This window comes from Idiotropiscis lumnitzeri, chromosome 13 (genome assembly GCF_059441095.1).
Source record: "Idiotropiscis lumnitzeri isolate Australia: NSW breed Sydney's pygmy pipehorse chromosome 13, RoL_Ilum_1.0, whole genome shotgun sequence".
Classification (NCBI taxonomy): Eukaryota; Metazoa; Chordata; class Actinopteri; order Syngnathiformes; family Syngnathidae; genus Idiotropiscis; species Idiotropiscis lumnitzeri.
The window spans coordinates 19,117,479-19,135,813 of NC_142403.1; the positions used below are offsets into that span (position 1 = coordinate 19,117,479).

At 41.7% G+C, this 18,335-nt stretch overlaps 1 protein-coding gene across 1 annotated transcript in view; it reads right to left on the minus strand.

Moving 5' to 3' along the window:
- Positions 1 to 9,515, minus strand: part of LOC148324932 (cadherin-2-like) — a 40,061-nt gene extending 30,546 nt beyond the window's left edge. Inside the window, exons 1-2 of the mRNA XM_088314176.1 lie at positions 9,336 to 9,515; positions 6,802 to 6,910 (exon numbers count right to left, since the gene is read on the minus strand). Coding sequence (XP_088170302.1) covers positions 6,802 to 6,910; positions 9,336 to 9,383 — 157 coding nt within the window. The 5' untranslated portion in view covers positions 9,384 to 9,515. The remainder of the gene's footprint in view (positions 1 to 6,801; positions 6,911 to 9,335) is intronic.
- Positions 9,516 to 18,335: the final 8,820 nt, after the last annotated feature.

Genomic DNA, 18,335 nt, shown 5'->3' on the forward strand with positions numbered 1-18,335 from the left:
CGAATATAGAAGCCAAAAAGTACGTTTGCTTTGATTCATGTGTCATATGACAGTAAATATCAGCTGGGCGTGGAATTAAACATTTTGAAGCCTCTTAAAAAAAAATAATAATAATAACAACATTTGAACGATGGGTCATATCTGTAAAACCTCGCAAGTCAGTTCCCTCGTGTCTCACGGCACCACTTAAGTCACACTGAACGACTTCCACGCATGCCGCGTGTCAACATCGCGTCTCTGCGTTTTGTTTACACCTTGAACGACGTCGCTCGCTGACAGCTCTCGCCGGGCGCTGCGGCGAAGACGTTAAGTGTTGGAAAGCACACCGCGGAGGCGCTAACAAGTGGAGGAGAGAGCAGCAGGATGGAAAGGCGCATTCAGAGAGGAGGGATGGAGGGATGGCGAGATGGAGCGAAGCGAAGAGAAGGGAAGGGAAGGGGGGGGATGGGAGCGCTTTGATTCGGGATCCCCATCTCGCTCCATCCCGCATGCAGCTGCCAGGCTGTGATGTATGAGGCCGGAAGAAAGGAGGACACGCTTCCCCTCCCTGGACGGCAAGAGGAGGGAGCGTTAAGGCTCATTTGTGCTACACGTGAGAAAAAACACTTCCGTCCAAACGCATTTGAGGAGGATTTGTGTCCGAACTGTTTCCAGAAATGGGTGACAAACATCGGACCAAAAAATGCACACGTGTGCAGAAGTAGCTTAACGACCATAATTTCCATGTTACTTTAAAATGAAATAACCCCCAAGAAATAATTCTACAAAAATTGTAGACTCGCTTGAAAGAAGCTAACAATTAAATCATGCATCAGTGTATAAAAAAAATATTGTTTTGGAATTATGCATACATTTTCAATCCCATAGCGATGAAAAGAAATAAGAATAAAAAACATATCATAAAAAAAATTATGTGTGCATCCAGTGGCACCACCCAATTTACATCTTGCTAAATAAATGTTATAATTATCTTCAAAAAATATACATAAATCAATCTTACAATTGCTTATTCAAGCGCACCCTCGATTTCGATCAGGAGCGGCGCCCTCTAGTGGATCGATTGCTAAATCTCCCTCAACGTTCACATGTTTACAATTTTGTAAAATCTATTTTTGCGCCTACTGGGAGCAAAAAATGAGCCTCGAGTGGGAGGACGCGATGCTTGGTGTGTGTGTGTGTGTGTGTGTTGGCTCGAATGGCGGGGTTTTTCCAGAGTGTGCGTGCGTGTGCGCGTGCGCGCCAGTCGTATCACTGATGGACACTTGCTGCCTTAATAGGACGGATGGATGGGAAAACGACCAAGGTCAGAACAGCTCCCCACAGGAAGCGCACAATAGCAGATGACCTCGACGTGAATCACGCGCACACGCACGCACGCACACACACTTATGAGGGGGACAGTCCTCTGACTAACATGCTAGCCTGGCAGCTGTATCAACTTTCCCTTCCCACATTTTGTTTTTGTTTGCTGGCGTTGTGAAACAGAAACCCGACTCAGTTCCCCCGAAGCCGTTTTACGGTGCTTCCAAAAAATACATGAAGACTGGCAGGATGCTCGTGATATTTCCCAGCCGATCGGGAAGTTACATTCAAGACATTCCAGGAACACGTATAAGGCCGTGGCGTTCAAATTTGAGGGTGTATTCACACAATTGTTACATGACAACGGCCATTCGCAAAAATGAAATAAATGACAAAAAATAATCCACAGAGTCAAAAAAAAATGCCGACAGGCACAGTAGAGGCATTAGGCAACTGCTTTCATATGATCGTTGATAATAATCCCCACCTTGCGCAATGAAAATAAATTATTTTTTTAAAACAAAATAAATGCTGATTATTTTATTGAAAGTTTTTATGATAAGTGGTTTGAGTAATGCAATGCAATGTTAAGTTTTTCAAATGACTATTATTATTTTGAATGTTACTATTATCATATAGAATGTTTATTGGTATAGTCGTCATTTGGTATAGCCTCGTGGACTAAATATAATTACACTTGGCCCGCGGGCCAGAGTTTGACACCTATGATCTAAAACATTTCATGGTGTGAAAAAAAAATAAAAATAATTGCCTTTGGTGAGCTTGCTCACACATGCACGCACAATATACAAGTCATATAATTAAGGCCATCGCTACTCTCCATCGTTATTCATGATAATTTCGGAAGAGAAAGAAACGCAACCACTAGAAATAATCCACGACAAAAATAAATAATCTAGAGAAGAACAATGGGCACGTGCACAACGAAAACCAGTCATCCAATCCCCGTGATTTCTTCAGAATAATCATTTTCTTGCACAATAGAATAATATAGATGTCAAAAATAATCCATGGCATCCTGGGGAGTGTAAAATGCTGACTTTTCTTCCAGAAATACACACACACACACACACACACGCACACGCGCACAAAAGACGGTAATTAAAATGAAAAGGGATTTTTTTTTTCCCGCGACTGGTGAAAGTCAACGCTAAGCGTTTTCAAACAATTGACTTGATCGTATTATCTCCACTTCCTGTTTCCTGTTTGCTATCAGTCAGCTGTCACCTTTGACCTCCTTTCCCATCATCCCCCACCGCCATCAGTCGGGCTGTTGCCTCCAACTTCCATTGTCTCATTACTAACACACACTCGCTCTGCTCCAATTAAATAATTCACAGCGCCGAGGCGTCGGATTGGATTGGACGTCGGCAGACTCGCCCGACGATCTTCGCTTGGCTGCAAGCGCTGATTTTCAACCGGTCGCTCGTAAACAATCGACGGCCCACCTCTCGAGGTCGCCAACGGGAGACAAATTTGACGGGCGGCATAAGAATACGTGCTGGCGCCGCACGCGGAACAATAAGCGTTTAGCGCCAGACTCAGCGATTTTCATTGGCAACTTCTAAATTTATGGGTCGTATAATTTGCAGCTCACCAAATTTCATTTGGAAAAATCGACTGATCTGAGAATTTTAATTATTGGCAGAAAAGAAACTCCAAATGTTTTTCACCATTTTAATGCCGGAATGTCTTTACTGTGTCCCAAAGTTGAACCTCGAAAGTCTTTCTCAAGATGCTAACTCAACTTTTGGATCTATAGGATTTTTTTTTTTTACGTTTTCCTGTTTCCTGACACTTTAGACCAGCCATGGGCAAACTATGGCCCGGGGGCCACATGCGGCCCGTTCAATGTTTTAATCAGGCCCGCCGAACTTGGGAAAAAAAAAAATTGTTCATGTTTTATTTTCCCTGTCATTCTGATGTGTCCCCACTAGGAGACGCACTCTAAGACAGATATTTAGTGGTCAAGCGTTCATTTAAAATGAAAGCATATATTTTCTCGATATACTTTTTTCTCCGATGAAGTGAGGTGACCAAAACGCTCCATCCGTGTAGTGCTCAAATTTTAGAACCCATTTTGGCCCACCAATCAAAACGTTTGCCCACTTTTAGATGCTACACCTTGTCCGCGGCTTCTTTGCAACCCTAATTTGAAGCCCTAACTTGATATGCGGTAATAATGCAAACACGGAATGCTGTCAGTCGTGCCCAGTTGCTGCTGTTGTTTTTTTTTTGGTTCTTGTTTGTTGGATTGCTGTGTTGCATCGGCTCCAGACGCTCTTGCCTTGTTCCACTTCGCCGCGCCTGGACAAGCTCAATCAGGCGTGAAGGCACACACACACGCACACACGAGCAAACACACACACACATGCTCAGCTTTGTGTTATTGAGAGTTTTTGCTGGTCTCATCTACCCAAAGTTCCTTTTTCACCTTTTCGTATCGCGTTACAGAGACTTTTTCTTTGGTTTCCTTTTCACAGTCCGAAGGTTCAAATCAATTTCGTTGGCCAGCAAAAAGTGAAGCAGAAGCTTCCTCTTGACATTCTCGCAAAGCTGCGTATTGTTATCGATTGGTCTTTTGGTGAAAACAGGAGGTGACGCTTGCTTGCAAGAGTCTCGTCTCGTTGTTGTTTTTGTGGCTGTCGCCGCTTCTGCTGGAGGGCGGAGAACGGCTGGCAAAATAAACTAATGCCAAACGGTTGCCTCACCCTGACTCGAAACCATACTTTGAAACGGTGATCCTGACTTGAAACCCTATTTTGAAACCCTAACCCTTGTTTGACAACCTAACCCCAACGTGGAACCCTTCCCCTTTGAAATGTTAACGTTAAACTGCATTTTGAGACGTCATCCAGGACTTGATAGCTTTACTCTTGACACCCTAACCCAGACTTGAAACCTCATCCCTGTTTGAAAACTTTACCCTTGACAAGAAACCTTAACCCAGACTTAGAAACATTAACACCGGTTTGAAAGGAAACTGAACAGGTAAAATGAAAGTAAGTTTTGACTTTTATACTCGTCAAGGGCAGTGAATGAGTTTCAAATCCCAAATTTTGAAAAATTTAAATTCTGCTGACTTGAAAGACTAATCCAAATTCAAAAAGCCTTACAAGTGCAGAATGGCTGTAATTAGGTTTTTTTTTTCCTTGACTAAAAACAAAACAAAAAGTGAAGCCAACTTGGAGTGGGTTGAGAAAGTCCCAAACTGGGCCTGGCGTGACTGAAGGCTCAAAGCCAAATTGGATCAAAGCCAACTCAGTTTCAACGATGAAGCGCTTTCACCAAAATTCCAAAGAAAATTCACTGTTAAACCAGCGTGAAAATTAAGAACCTTTGTTCTTGATTTTCTAGAATTTTCCACCGTTTGCAGAAATCACGTTTGAGCTCGTTCCATAAAAGCCAAATTTGAAACGCTAATCCTGATGATTCGGAAACTCAAACCTTTGTTTTAAAAAAATTGGATCTTTGACGTCTTTAGTCGTCAATGGCAGTAAAAGAGTATGAAAAAAAAAAAACACACAAATACAAATGTCACCTTAGCACCGCTTTTAAACCCCCAAATTGAAACCCTAACAAGTGCTTCAAACCCTAACCTTTGTTTGACACCTTAATTTGAAGAACTGAAATGAAACCTTCTTTAACTCATTTGAAAACATAACCCGAACTTGAAACTCTACTTTGGAGCCCAAATCAGCATTTGAAACCCTAACCCTTTGCTCTTAAACTTCCCTTGAATGCCTAACACAAATTTAGGGTTGACTTGAACGCTTAACGCTGACTTGAAACCCTAATTTGAAATCCTAACACTTGTTTGAAACCTTAACTTCAATCCATGACAATGGCTTGAAACTGGAAATTATAACACTGACATGGAACCTTAATTTGAAGCAGTAAGTCTGATTTGAGAATGTCACGCTGACTTGAAACCTTAACTTGAAATCGGAACCCTATAAAACGTTCAAAACTTTCAACACATCACCGCCTTTAAAACCCTAACGCAGGCTTCAAACCCTAACCTCAGTTTGAAAATCCCAACTAACATCTTACCTTAACATGGTCTTAAAACCTAAACTTGATACCCTACCCCTTGTTCAAAACCACCTTTTTAAACCCTACTTTGAAACCGAACTCAAACTCTCGTCTGAAAGCCAGTTGAGTTGATAAAAGTCACAACGATGAATGCACGTATTAAATCCATCAACATAATTTCCTTCATGTAAACTTGTTTTTTATTTTTTGGTGCAAATAAACAGCTTCTGCTTTCATGCCGCAAATCAAATGTAAATATTTAAGTCCCTTCAATCTTAAACTTAAGCTGCCACCACTGTGCATAAGCTGCACTTTTTTTTCTCCCTCCTAAACTCTTTTTAAATCCTGTTGCTGAGTTGAGGCCAAATATTTGCATGCCTGTGATTAAGTGCGCACGAGCACGCGCACGTGCACGCGCATGAATGGATTCATGGATTTTTTTTTCTAAGTAAAAGTTGGAAGATGTGCAGCCTCCGCGCTCATCGCATCCAAAAGGGAGTTTGGGACTTTCGGGAGGGGGATTTTCACATCACATTAAAATGATAAAGCTTCCTTAAAAAAATCAAATCAAATAAAAATCTGACTGATTGATTAAAAATTATTTGATCAATTATTTACTCATTTGCAATCCAAATTAAAAATTAATATATTCTAAAATTGTATACATCCATTTTCAATAAAAAACATTTTGAATAAAAAAATAAAATATGTTATCGATTGATTTAAAAACGGATCTATTAAAAAAATATTCTGAGTTTGCTCAAAGTGACTTTAAAATTGCTAATTCCGCGATTAAATGCTAAAAACTCAAAGATCTCACTGCAAGCACTTCACTTTACTTCCTGATAGGTGCGCTAATAAATTAGCTAAGCGCTGCAAAAAAAAAAAGAAAAAACAAAAAAAATTAATTATGCAGATGGTGATGATGATCCGATTTATGACCCTAAAATATGGCAAGTGGAACCATTGCCAGGCTTCATCGTCTGGGGGCATGTTTGCGGACACCTCTGAGTTCCACTTGGCCAAAATGATTTCATGGATTTCGCCAAATCAATAAACTTGCTGAACTTTGACCCTATTTTTGTCCTCAACTCAACTATTGCGCAATAAAAATGAGCACACAAAAGCCTCAAAACGTGCCATGCCGGAAAAAAAACATGGATGTGCGTTCATGTATGCGTGTGTGTGTGTGTGTGTTGTTGTGTGATCACAGACATCCAAAGTGTGTGTGTGGGCTGCTGAGCGGATGCGCCTAATCCCACTCCACTCTCAGTCTTTGCAAAAACTACACACCCCCCCCGCCCCACCCACGCCCACACGCCCCCTCCCCGTCAATCTCCATTGTGGCTCAAATGGCGGCATTACTCTTAAACAACCCCCAACCACAAGCGTGGGGATTATTACTCCCGTCTGCGTGCGTGCGTGCGTGCGTGTGAGACTCACCGTTGACGACGGCCTGTCCCGCTTCCAGCTCGTGCTCCGTCTCCACCGTGTATTCCTCCCGCGAGAATCCTCTCACGCATGGCGAAGGCGGCCCGCCCAGGACCGCCACCTGCATGCACCAAAAGACAAATGTGGGATGAGCACATCAGAACAGACACAACATACAATTTGGAGTTTGTGTGAACGCTCGCCGATTCGCAACATTTGCAAACTTAACTATAATGACCACATCATTTTCTGCAGAACACACTGAAAGGCATTTACTTAAAAAACTTAGTCTGCATATTTTTGTTCTCTTTCGGTAACGCCCTAGAACGTGTTTTTAGCTTTTGTTTAAGTTGCTAATGAACCTAACCACATTTCCCTACCCCAGTGCTTCTCAATTATTTTCTGTTACGCCCCCCCTAGCAAGAAGAAAACGAGTCGCGCCCCCCGCACCACCCACTCTCTGCCGCAACTCTAAATAATGGCATTTTTGTTGCAAAACAAACCGACACCGTAGAGTTAATACCCGCTGTGCACAATGGGCAAGGAGAGCACCACTGCCAACTAGTGGAGTGGAGGTGCAACTACACTACATTGTACTACGGCAAAAAAAAAAGCATGCACTCACTACCCAAATGAACAAACAACCAATGAGCAACAACCCAACTTCAACGACCAACCAACCAACTACTCACAACTCAAACTATTAACAATTTACTGACCAACCAACCAACCAACACAGCAGCTAACCCATTAACCAACCATTACGCTATTAACCACGACCAACCAACTAACTACTTTCAATTAAGAATTAACGAAGCAAGCAACCAGTTAACCAACTTCTCAACTAACCACTCTGCAGGTGTCCTGCCACATTTTTTTTTTTTTAGGGCGAGTAATAAATGGTATCAGTGATGTCAGGCAATGGAAACTATTGCAACATCGGAAATAAGAAACAAACTGCAACGAAACCAAAGCCTCCACGTGGGAATAACAACAACTGCCGCGGCAGCAGCAGCGCACACGATTAATGAGGTCAGATCATTGTGATGATCATTAGCGCGTTGTTTTCAACATGGACCCTGGTGCTAGCCACCCCCCCCCATTCCCCCCACCGTCGGACATGCTTGCATGTAAAGCATCTGTTGCCGCTTGTTACCGCACTAATGGGTTAGTGTGCGGGGGGTGCGATTAAGTCGGGGGGTGGGGGTTGGGGGGTAAAGTATGGCCAATGATTTGCTTCCACTTAACCCAAAAACTTGGATTTAGCGTAGCCGGATTATGTCAGCAGGAAGTCAGCTCACATATGGAGCAACAATCGTTCTCTGAGCATGTCTGCTTCCTAAATTTAGCTAAGATCAAGTAAGATAACGACATCAAAGTTATTTACGGTAACGAGCCTCTCGAATTCACTCGCATAGAAGCAATTTTACGTCGTACAACAAAGCTAATGCTAGTTAGCGGTGAAAGAAAGAACTAGTGAAGCTAGTATTGTAATAACCAATCGGTCGTACTTTTCCGCCTCGAAGGCACTCAACTGACAGCATCAGGAGCAACTAGCAGTTCAGTATCTTGCTCAAGGATTGAATTGGTAAATATATCTAAATAGAACCAGTATAGATTGAACTAATAATGATCATCAGAACTAGTATTCTGAAAATTATACTATAGACAGAACTAGTGTGAAAGATAGAACTAGCGTCGATAGAATGCTGAAAGGAGCGAGACGGCAAGATTTATAATCCTAGTCAAGAGAGATAGAAAGATTAAAAACAATATCGATGCAATTCCTAAAGGAGGCTAGAACTAGTAAAGACGGTTCCAACGAATAAATTAAGCGTTCTAGATCGACTTAGCAACTATCGGTTGAACTAGTAAAAATTGAACAAGTATAGATTATTATACTATGATATTAAAGACAAAACAAAAGTACTGTTGATCACCTAACTAACGATAGCCAGAATAAGTACAAGTAGATATCCAGCTAAACACAACTAGTCAACACATACTAGAACGAGGAAATATGGAAAGAACTAGTAAATGTAGTTCCAAATTGTAATATTAGTTATAGACAAACAGCTAGTAACGATAGATAGATAGATAGATAGAACTGTTTTGAATAGAGAGAACAACAGAGAGAACAAGTGATCTAGTATATAAAACTAACTAGCGGACACATTTTAACAGGAGTCATTATGGGATGTAAGCACTGTGCGTGTGTGTGTGCGCGTGTTCTTCAGTGTGTGTTGCTTCCCACCCTCCAGCCGCCACAGTGCAAATTATAAAACGATGGGATGTCAAAAAATGAATGAAAGGATCACCATGGTAACATCAACTCCACCACGAACTGCTCTAAGATCAGCGACGCGAATCATTCTGTGTCGTGAAATGTACTCCACATCATCACGAGAAGCTGATCTCAGATCAGCCACAAGACCCATCATCCTCCAGCATATACTGTATTCTCACAAAAGCTGCAGCCGGGTGGGCTCGATCATGACGAGCGGGGGTCTCTCATTATGCGCGTGCGTTTGCGTGTGTGCGTGTACCTGCAGCGTGGCCGCCATGAGTGTCCAACAGATCCACACTGGCCGCATGTCGTGCTCGTTTCTCGGGATCCTGCGTCCCTCCAGCCGCCCTCCTCGCCTGTACTGAGAGCCTCTGCGCTCAGCTGACGAGCCAGACCCCACCGAGTGCCCACCGCCGCCTCTTTCTCCTCTTTTGCCTCCTCCTTCTCTTCTTCCTCCTCCTCCTCCTCCGTACTGCGCCTCAACGCCTCTCTGGCACCCCCTATCGCTCAACACGAACATGGCAGGCATTCTTCCACAGCTACTGGACTTGTTTCATCCCTGAGGAATTGACCTGTGCTTTTTATTGTAGTTAAGTTAAGTTTTAAATATTTTTTCTTAAGAAATATAGTTAATATAGTTGAGAAGAGTATGGCTACTAGTTTTACAGATAGTTAATGCGTCATAAAATCCCACAACCGAGAAGAACTAAACAACTTAGATTTTCCTGTAATATTAAAAAATATGCTACAAAGAATGTGTGAGTCATGTAAAAAGGTTTGAGTAAATAAATTATATATTTAATTTCCCCTCCGAATAAACTAATTTTTCATAAACCTTATACTATCTAACCTTCTTTTTTTTTAAATCTTTGAATGTTTATTAAAGTTTACACATTTGAATAATTGCTAAAAAAAGTTCCTTTTTACAGACTTTAAATAATTCATTTTGATTTTCAAAAACTGTATTTAATGTACCATTATTAAATATAGCACTAGTATAGATAATATAAATAAGAACAACAACAACAAGTAAATGTACAAAATTAGAGTAATACAGAACAATCTAGGCAAATAAAACGAGCGGTAGGCGACTGAAATTTCCAAGTTTTAATGAATGCATCAATTAGCTTCCGTGAATTACTTCCAAGTGGCTAATCAATACCGGATCACAATGTAGTACACAATCAAGAACATCGAGATTCTTTATATAAAAATCGTAGGAATGCGCGCGGTCGCAGAGTTGAAGCGCAGAGGCGGATGAAATGCAAAAAGTATTCTGTAAAGATCACAGAGGTGAAGGAGACGTTTTCATGGCAACTTGGGGAAAAAAACGAAAAAAGTGATAGCAGGCTTCGGAAAATGAGCTGCATCACAGCAGCTCATAGCACTCTCCAGAGAGTTGAATTAGTTAGGGGGGAAAGCGACATTAAAGGTTACATCCAAGACACCTTTTTCAAAACATCGCCTGTACGGGACCACAATTTGACCCCGGCACAGACTATTTCAATTGAACAATCAGTTTTTTTATTTTTCAATACTGTATCACCAGTGCTTGACATCTTTTTACACTTGTATAGCAGTTAAAGTGCTATGAGTGCACTTTTCAAAGCAGACGTGTGTGATGATTGAGGATGTGGGGAAAGCTGTGGGAGATTCTGGCTGCTTGAAAAAAAAAAAAGATGAAATAAAATGTCGGATTTGGGACGCGGCGACGGAACACAAAGAACGGCTTTGAAAGTGTGACGAGAAGAAGAAGAGGAGGAGGAGGAAGCCGATAATGGTGATGCTGTGATTTGGCTCACATGAACGCTGGATGGGGATTTGGACGAGAAGAAAAAAAATTGGCCCACTGCATCAAGGCTATGAAAAAGGTGTGTGTGTGAGTGGAATGTGTGTGTGTTGTGTGTAAAGTGCAGCTGAGTGTTTTTTTTTTGTTTGTGTCTGTTGTGTGGGTTTGTGTCTATTTGGCACGCGTACGTGGTGAGTGTGCGTGTTTGCGCGCGTGTGCGTAAGAGCGCGTGTGCGCATTTTGTATGATGTGATGTGTGAATATGTAAGACACGTGTGTTGTGTGTTGAATGTGCGTAAGAGTGCGTGTACGATTTTGTGTTTGTGGTGCGTGTGCGTGTACTGTGTACGCGAAGTTGAATCTGTGCAAGTAGTGCCCGTATGCGTGCGTGTAGTGTGTAAGTGTGCATACGAATGTGTGACTAAGATTGTGTGTGAGCACTGTGTATGCTGTTGGGTGTGAGTGTGTTGCGTACGCGTGTTTACGTGATCACCCTACTTCGGTGTGTGCGCGTGTGATGGGTGCGTGTGGTGCGCCTGAGTGATTTGTGCGTGTGTGTGTGCGAGTGCACGCGTCTCGCAGTGTGTGTTTGTTGCGTCCGAACTCCTCACCGTCTTTTCTTTTCCACGTGTCCATCCATTCCTCCTCCTTATCGTCTTTTCCATTCTTCCTCCTCGCTCGCTTTCTCTTTCTTAAGTAATCTTTTCTCGCCCAGATTGTTGTGTTTGCCCGCAGGCGGTTTTCCTCTTCATCTGTTTGCTCCCTCGGTGCTGTATTCCCCACTAGCTCGCTCGCTCACTCCTCACACAAACTCACAAACATGCCACATGCAGTCAACGGACCAAATATCGGGCACACGAAAAACACCGAGGGTACGGCGCGCTCACGTTCGTATGTCTCCTAAAATTGGTTAGGATCATGTATAAAAATCACGTTTCATTCGAACTGTAAATAATACCTTATATGGGAAATGGGCTGTCTTTTCTACCTACTATCGCGTTAGATTTGAGCAACAATTACGTTAGCCTAATGTCAAATACCGCGTACGGAAACATGTTTTGTGCGTACAAAAATGTGTTTCGCGTGTACAAACACTCCAAGGTTTTACACTTGCGGCTTCCTTCCTCTGCCGGTACAAAACGCTGATTTACGCTAACGACGCAGGCCCGATAACCGTGCCACAATTCTTAACCAATCAGGGGTCGGACACTCGGGCTGAATCTGATTGGCTGTTTACTGTCCAATCGTAACTCAGAGGTGGGGCGAAAAAACAGAATAGAATGGCGGCGCTATAGCGAACAACTATCTTGGCGCCATCTAACGATGACGAAGCAAACGCACAACTCCGAGAGGTGGTTTGATTATATAAATAAAAAACAAATAAAACGAAAAGAAAAAACGTTTGTAGAAGCACAAAGGGACAATAACATAAGCCAATCAAATATATTAACCCCCCAAATATTTTTGAATTATTACTAAAACAATAAGTACAGCGTGGAGGAGAGAGAAGCCGTAAGCGTAAAACCTATTTTGGGCGTACGTGTGGTGGGTCTTGTACACGTGAAACACATTTTTTGTACGTACAAAACATGTTTTCATACGCGGTATTTGACATTACGCTTACGTAATTGCGGCAAAAATCTAATGGCATATATATACAGTATTCAAAGAATGAATGATGAACAAGTGACCCAACTTCCAGGTTTTCCGAGCTGTCGTTTGGCTCCGCAAAGGACAAGTAACATGTCACACAATGTCAATAAATAGAAGCAAAAAAAAAAAAAAGATCAAAACCCGCTTGATTTATTTGCATTCTATTTGATTAGGTCAAATTATATAGCACACAAATTGAGCACTTTAGTTGGAAAGGGCAGTCAAGGTGCTGTGCTAGCACGGCGCAGGTGCAACTCATCAATTGCTACGTCACACAAAAATGAATAGTTTCATCTCGTCCGTCAGCGTGCGAGGCTTGGTTCCTTCCTTCCTCGGCATTCATGTTTGATGCTCGGTTTGTGCGCCGCTCGCTCGTCTGTCTCCGCGATTACGCTGTGCTCTCCTCACCGCTCACCACTGTCAACTCCAATTACACCACAATGCCCGCCTAATATGTGTGTGCGCGTGTGCGTGTCGCATGCGTGTCTATATGTGGGAATGGAGGTCCTTGAGGCAGCAGAGTTTTTAGCACATTGTATTTTTCGTTTTTAGAACCCAACACAATACAAAGACAACAATGTACAATTAAAATGGGTTACGAACATACAACTGTTGAAAAAAAAAACGAGCCAAGTGCTGTGTTCAGAACCAGATCAAGTAGGACAAAAAGAATGAAGTAAAAAGTCAGGTGAAGAAACATGGAAAGAACCAGGTCAAAACAAGTCAAGAACCCAGTCAAGTAACAAATCTAGAATCCAGTTAAGAACCACATGAAGAATCAGTCAAGAATAAAAAAATAGAACAAAGTTAACAACAGGGTCAATAATCATGGCATGAAGCAGTCAAGAATCAAATCGAGAACCAAGTCAAGAACAATGAAGTCAAAAAACAAGTCAAGAACCATAGCAAGAACCGGTCAATAGCCAATTTGAGAACCAACTGAAGCAACAAGTTAAGACCAAAGTCAAGAACCATTCAAGAACAGAATTAAGAACAAGGTCAACAGACAGTCAAGCATCAGTTCGTGAAGAACCCTCTCCAGAACCAGGTCAACCCTCAAGTGAACAACCATTCCAGACCTGAATCAAGAACCATTGCAAGAACCAGTCAAGTAAAAATTAAAAATGAGGACAAGAACGACATTGAGAAGCAGTCATGAAACAAGTTCAGAACCCGGCCAAGGACACAGTCCAGAACCAAGGCAACATCCAACCTTAGACTAAGCCAAGTACAATATCAAGAACCCCATCAAGAAAGTCATTTACAACCCAGTTCAGAACCACGTTTATATTAAATGAAAAGCAGTGTCAAGAACCGAGTCATTAAAAAAGTTGAGAAGCAATTCAAGAACTACGGCAAGAAGATAAGAACTCTATCAAAAAATAGTCAAGAGAAAAGTTTAAAAAATCGGGTTAGCAAGAGTGTCAAGAAACACGGCAACAACCAGGTCAGTAAACATGACGACAACACGTTTGTTGGTTTCATTTCACACCTCAGCCGGATCAATGAATGTAATCATTATCACGCTTCGCATGTGCCAGAATGTGCACGCAAGTTTGTTACGTTGCAGCAAAGTGGGCCAGCTTGACGCCCCCCCTCACTCATCAAATAAAAATAATAAATAAATCGACATGATAAAAGTTGAGGGGAAAAAAAATAAAAGAGATGTGAAATCGGCGCTTACTTATTCAGAGCCGACTATGTGGGACGTCAAAGTGGGACACGCTCTTCTTTCATCATTCAGCACCAAACGGCGCTATAAAGTAGAATGTCTTTCTTTAAAAAAAAGGTTCTAGAAGATGAAGAAGCCATTTAAGGGACATTTCATTAGGTACACAGTTGGTTTGATGGTACCCGGCATCCTGCCTGGACAACGGATGAACGGTGTTTATAATTTCCCAGTTAACTTGAACGCACCATCGGCTGACTGATTAAATAACTCGACTGAACCTTGCTGATGAACTGACGAGACGATTGACATACTAACGAGCTGATTGTTGCGTAATTTGGAAGCGGCCAGACAGCAAGTGTAGAGGAGGGAATCGGGAGGATGATTTTTTTATTTATTTATTTTTTAACGGGCTGTGCCGTTAGTCATTGTGACGACTTTGCCCTCCCGACTGCGGCGGCCATCTTTCATCGCCTCCTTCCCCTCTCACGTCTCATCCATCATGGCTGCCAGCCAGCCTGCAAAATTAACGACCGCGCGTGAATCCAAGTTTTCCGTCAGGAGATCACATTTGCACATAAAACAACATCCCTCACATGGGAAATGTTTTTTTTTTTTTTTGTCAAAAGACATGTTGGAGATGCCCACTCACATCCATTCAAGACTCTCCATCTTGGAAACTCTCACCAAACAAAAATACGCTGCCTTTGCCAGAGAACAGTTTTAGTCAGGATCAACAACAACATTTGCGAGTGGCAATTTGCAAATCAGCAAAGGTTTGCAGTATGATTGCAAGTATTTTGGAGCGGCAGAGAGAATGAAGAAACTGAAGGAGCGAGTGGGCGTGAGGCAGCAGATTGAAGCCACGAGCGCACGCCGACACGTCGTATAATTAAAAGACGCCAGCTGCCAAGTTGTCAGCGACTGGCGCCGCTTTTGCTTCCGCGACCCAATCCAGTCCTTCATCTTTCCCGAGTCCTTCCTTCTTCCCAATCACGTCCACCTCAGCAATCACAAGCGGAATGATGTCCCTGACAAATGGCGGATATGCATTGGGTGGGGGATGATTCACAATTTGCTGGGATGACCTGCACGGGTATGAGCAAAATAAGATTATTATTATATTGTCTAGCAACTGTACGAGTATGTATGAATGAATGAATGAATGGAATTTTGAGCTTTGAAGTGGGCAGAGACCAACTCAATGGTTATAAATGGCGTAAGTATGAACTTTGTCCTAAGTTTGCACTTGGATATATATATTTTTTAAATTAACTCATTCAATCCATAAAACATACATATACGTTTTCAAAAATGTACTCCCCACCTCCCAAAGATGGATTTATACGTCTTAGCCTTTTTTTTTTTTTTTTTAGCGTCATAGATCCGTGTTTTTATAGCATTAGAACACAATATTCTGTTGGCCTTGCAAAATCAATCAAAATCCAGAAAAAACGTTGGAATTGAGGGTTTTCTTCTAGTGAAAACTTCTGGGATTATAAGAAATGGGGAGGTATTTCATACGTTTTTTTTCTTCCCACTCACTCCCTTTTGGGTATATTTGATAGCTTTTTACTTTTTTTTTTCTTCCTTGCATTTTGGTCTCTTTTGTTGGAATAGATTGAAACAAGTTACGTCATTGCTAATCCTCTCCGTTTTGCTCATGAAATGCATTTACCTCAAATAAAATCAAAACAACAAAATCAAGAAAACCTCGACAGGGATGAATCTGTGAAGTGGATGGAAAAGGAGCAGAAAGCCACAAGAATGGGATGGATGGTTGGCGGCACCATTGAGAAGCAGACAGCCGGATCTATTCATACGCAACTCTCCTTGTGTGGCTGTGAAGAGGAAGAATGCACTCGAGTTAAAGATTGATTAGCAAACGCTGAGTGGAACCCAGGATGAAGTTGTTGGCGTCAAAGTGACACAAATGACAAATGACGGCTGCGCAGGCATGAAAGATGAAAGGCTGACCGGTGAAGGTGCAGCATCTGCGGCCTGTAGATGGCGCTGATGCACGTTCTACCCACAATGACCAAAGACCAAAAACGCTGTTCTGAGGTCATTTTTGCTGAACTAAAAGACGCAACGATTGAGTGGCAAACTATTTGACTGACCAAATGACCAACTAAGTGGGCTGGCTATGTAAAAAAATAATAAAATCTGATTTTTTTTTCAGATATAGAGGACCCTATGATTATATAATCTGGCCAAAGGAATGAGCTTCTTTTGGTAAGGGTCCTAACTGTGGTCCTAAAAATCTTCTGTCGGAAAGTGATGTCACTTTGCTTGTCCACCATTTGGAGTGACAACAGCAGAGTGACACGTTGTGAAGTCGACGTGAAAAGCTGCTTTGTGCCTTTTGATGCCGCTCGACAGCTTCCACTTTCATATGCTAATGCTGAGCAGAAATGACTCACTGCAAGGACGTGCCGGGAAAAAGAAAGAAATTCAGCGGAGGGACGGAAAAAAAATCACATTTGAGTTCTAAATAAATAATCATAAAAAGGACAAGCTGCAGCGTTGAGTCAACAAAAACTCCATGAAGGCATCATAATCTGGCATCATTTCTTCCAATTAAAGGTGATCGTATGTCCACAAATCATGGTGCAGATGGGGTGCACATCTATTGCGGGGGGGAATGGGGTTTCATTTCTGGTTAATTATGTCACTGCAATATAGTATCATAAAATAATAAGTGCTAATTTACTTATATGGATAAAAAGCAAGTTACAAACATTTTTGTGCTGCTTTTTAGTGCACTGGAACAGATTAATGACATTTCTATTCATTTCAATGGGAGATGATGATTTGACAAACTGGAACAAATTAAATTTGAGTCGAAACGCACCACTTTAAAATGTAGTCTGAATTCAGGTCATTTTTTTAATTGAAAAAAATACAAAATTACTCAGGCTATAATTTTCGGAAGATGAGGATATTTTTATTTGCAGAATTTATAGATTATTTTTGTATCATTATCGATTAATATGATACATACTCGTTCCTCCCAGAGATGGATTATGAGCCGAATAAGATGCTGCTGTTTTGGTTAGCAACAAAAGACACTTTTATGTCCGTGTGTGAATGAGAATGTGAGAAAAAAATAAATACGTTTGGAGAAAAAACATTTTATATTCTTAATTATGAGAAAAAATCAGATTTTTGTCCCCATAAAAAAAAAAAAGGAAAATAAAGTCTAATTTTAAAGATTATCTTTTTTATTTCACAAGTTGGAAAGTTGTGATTCGGGACAAGTTATTTATTTATTTTTGTATATTTATATTTTTTACTTACATTTTCTCCAATCCCATTTCTTTCCCATTTGCTAATGCGACAAGCGCACAAAGCGGCATTCAAAGGAGCTCAACAGTCAAGTCAATGAGTGACTGTTAATTCCACTTAGCATCATTTTTTTCCCAGAGGGAGGCAAATATCAAACACCAACATGTCACCAACATGACACCTCAAAGCGGCAAACAATCACCCACAACGCTACTTCTACAAGTGTGTGCGCGTGTGCGCTTTGCCTCCTTTCCCTCAATATTTGTGTGGCTACGCAGCAACGAGTTGACAGGCCGACGGAAGCTCACACTTCCTTCTGCTGTCAAGCAACACGCCAGCTGAGCTCACGCGCTGGATTTCACGCAACTTTTTGACTCACATCAAAGCACGCACACACATGCACACCAGTGGCGGCCCGTGCATTTAACACGTAGGCCTTCAGTTAAGAACAATTAGTCACATGGTTAGTTGGTTGTGTTAGTTGTTGGTTGGCTGGTTAGGTGGGTAGTTAGGTAGTGTGTTTTTTGGCTAGTTGAGTAGTTCTTTGGGAAGTTAGTAAATTAGTTTGTTGAGGTTGATGAGTAGTTGTGTCGTTTCATTGGTTACTAGGTTGGTTGTTTTTGTAAGTAAGGTAATTGTTGGTAATTTGGGTAGTTGGTTAGTAGTTGGGTGCGTGATTAGTCAGTTGCGTAGTTGGCCAATTGATTGATTCGGTATGTGGTTTAATTGGTGAAATTGTTTGTAAGTTCCACACACACAGCTACCTGCATCGTCCTCATTTGCATACTTCAAGCTTTTTTTAGAGACAATTACACCTTCAAGTGAGCCTCTCACATGTGTCTTCGCAATTCCCTGCGGCG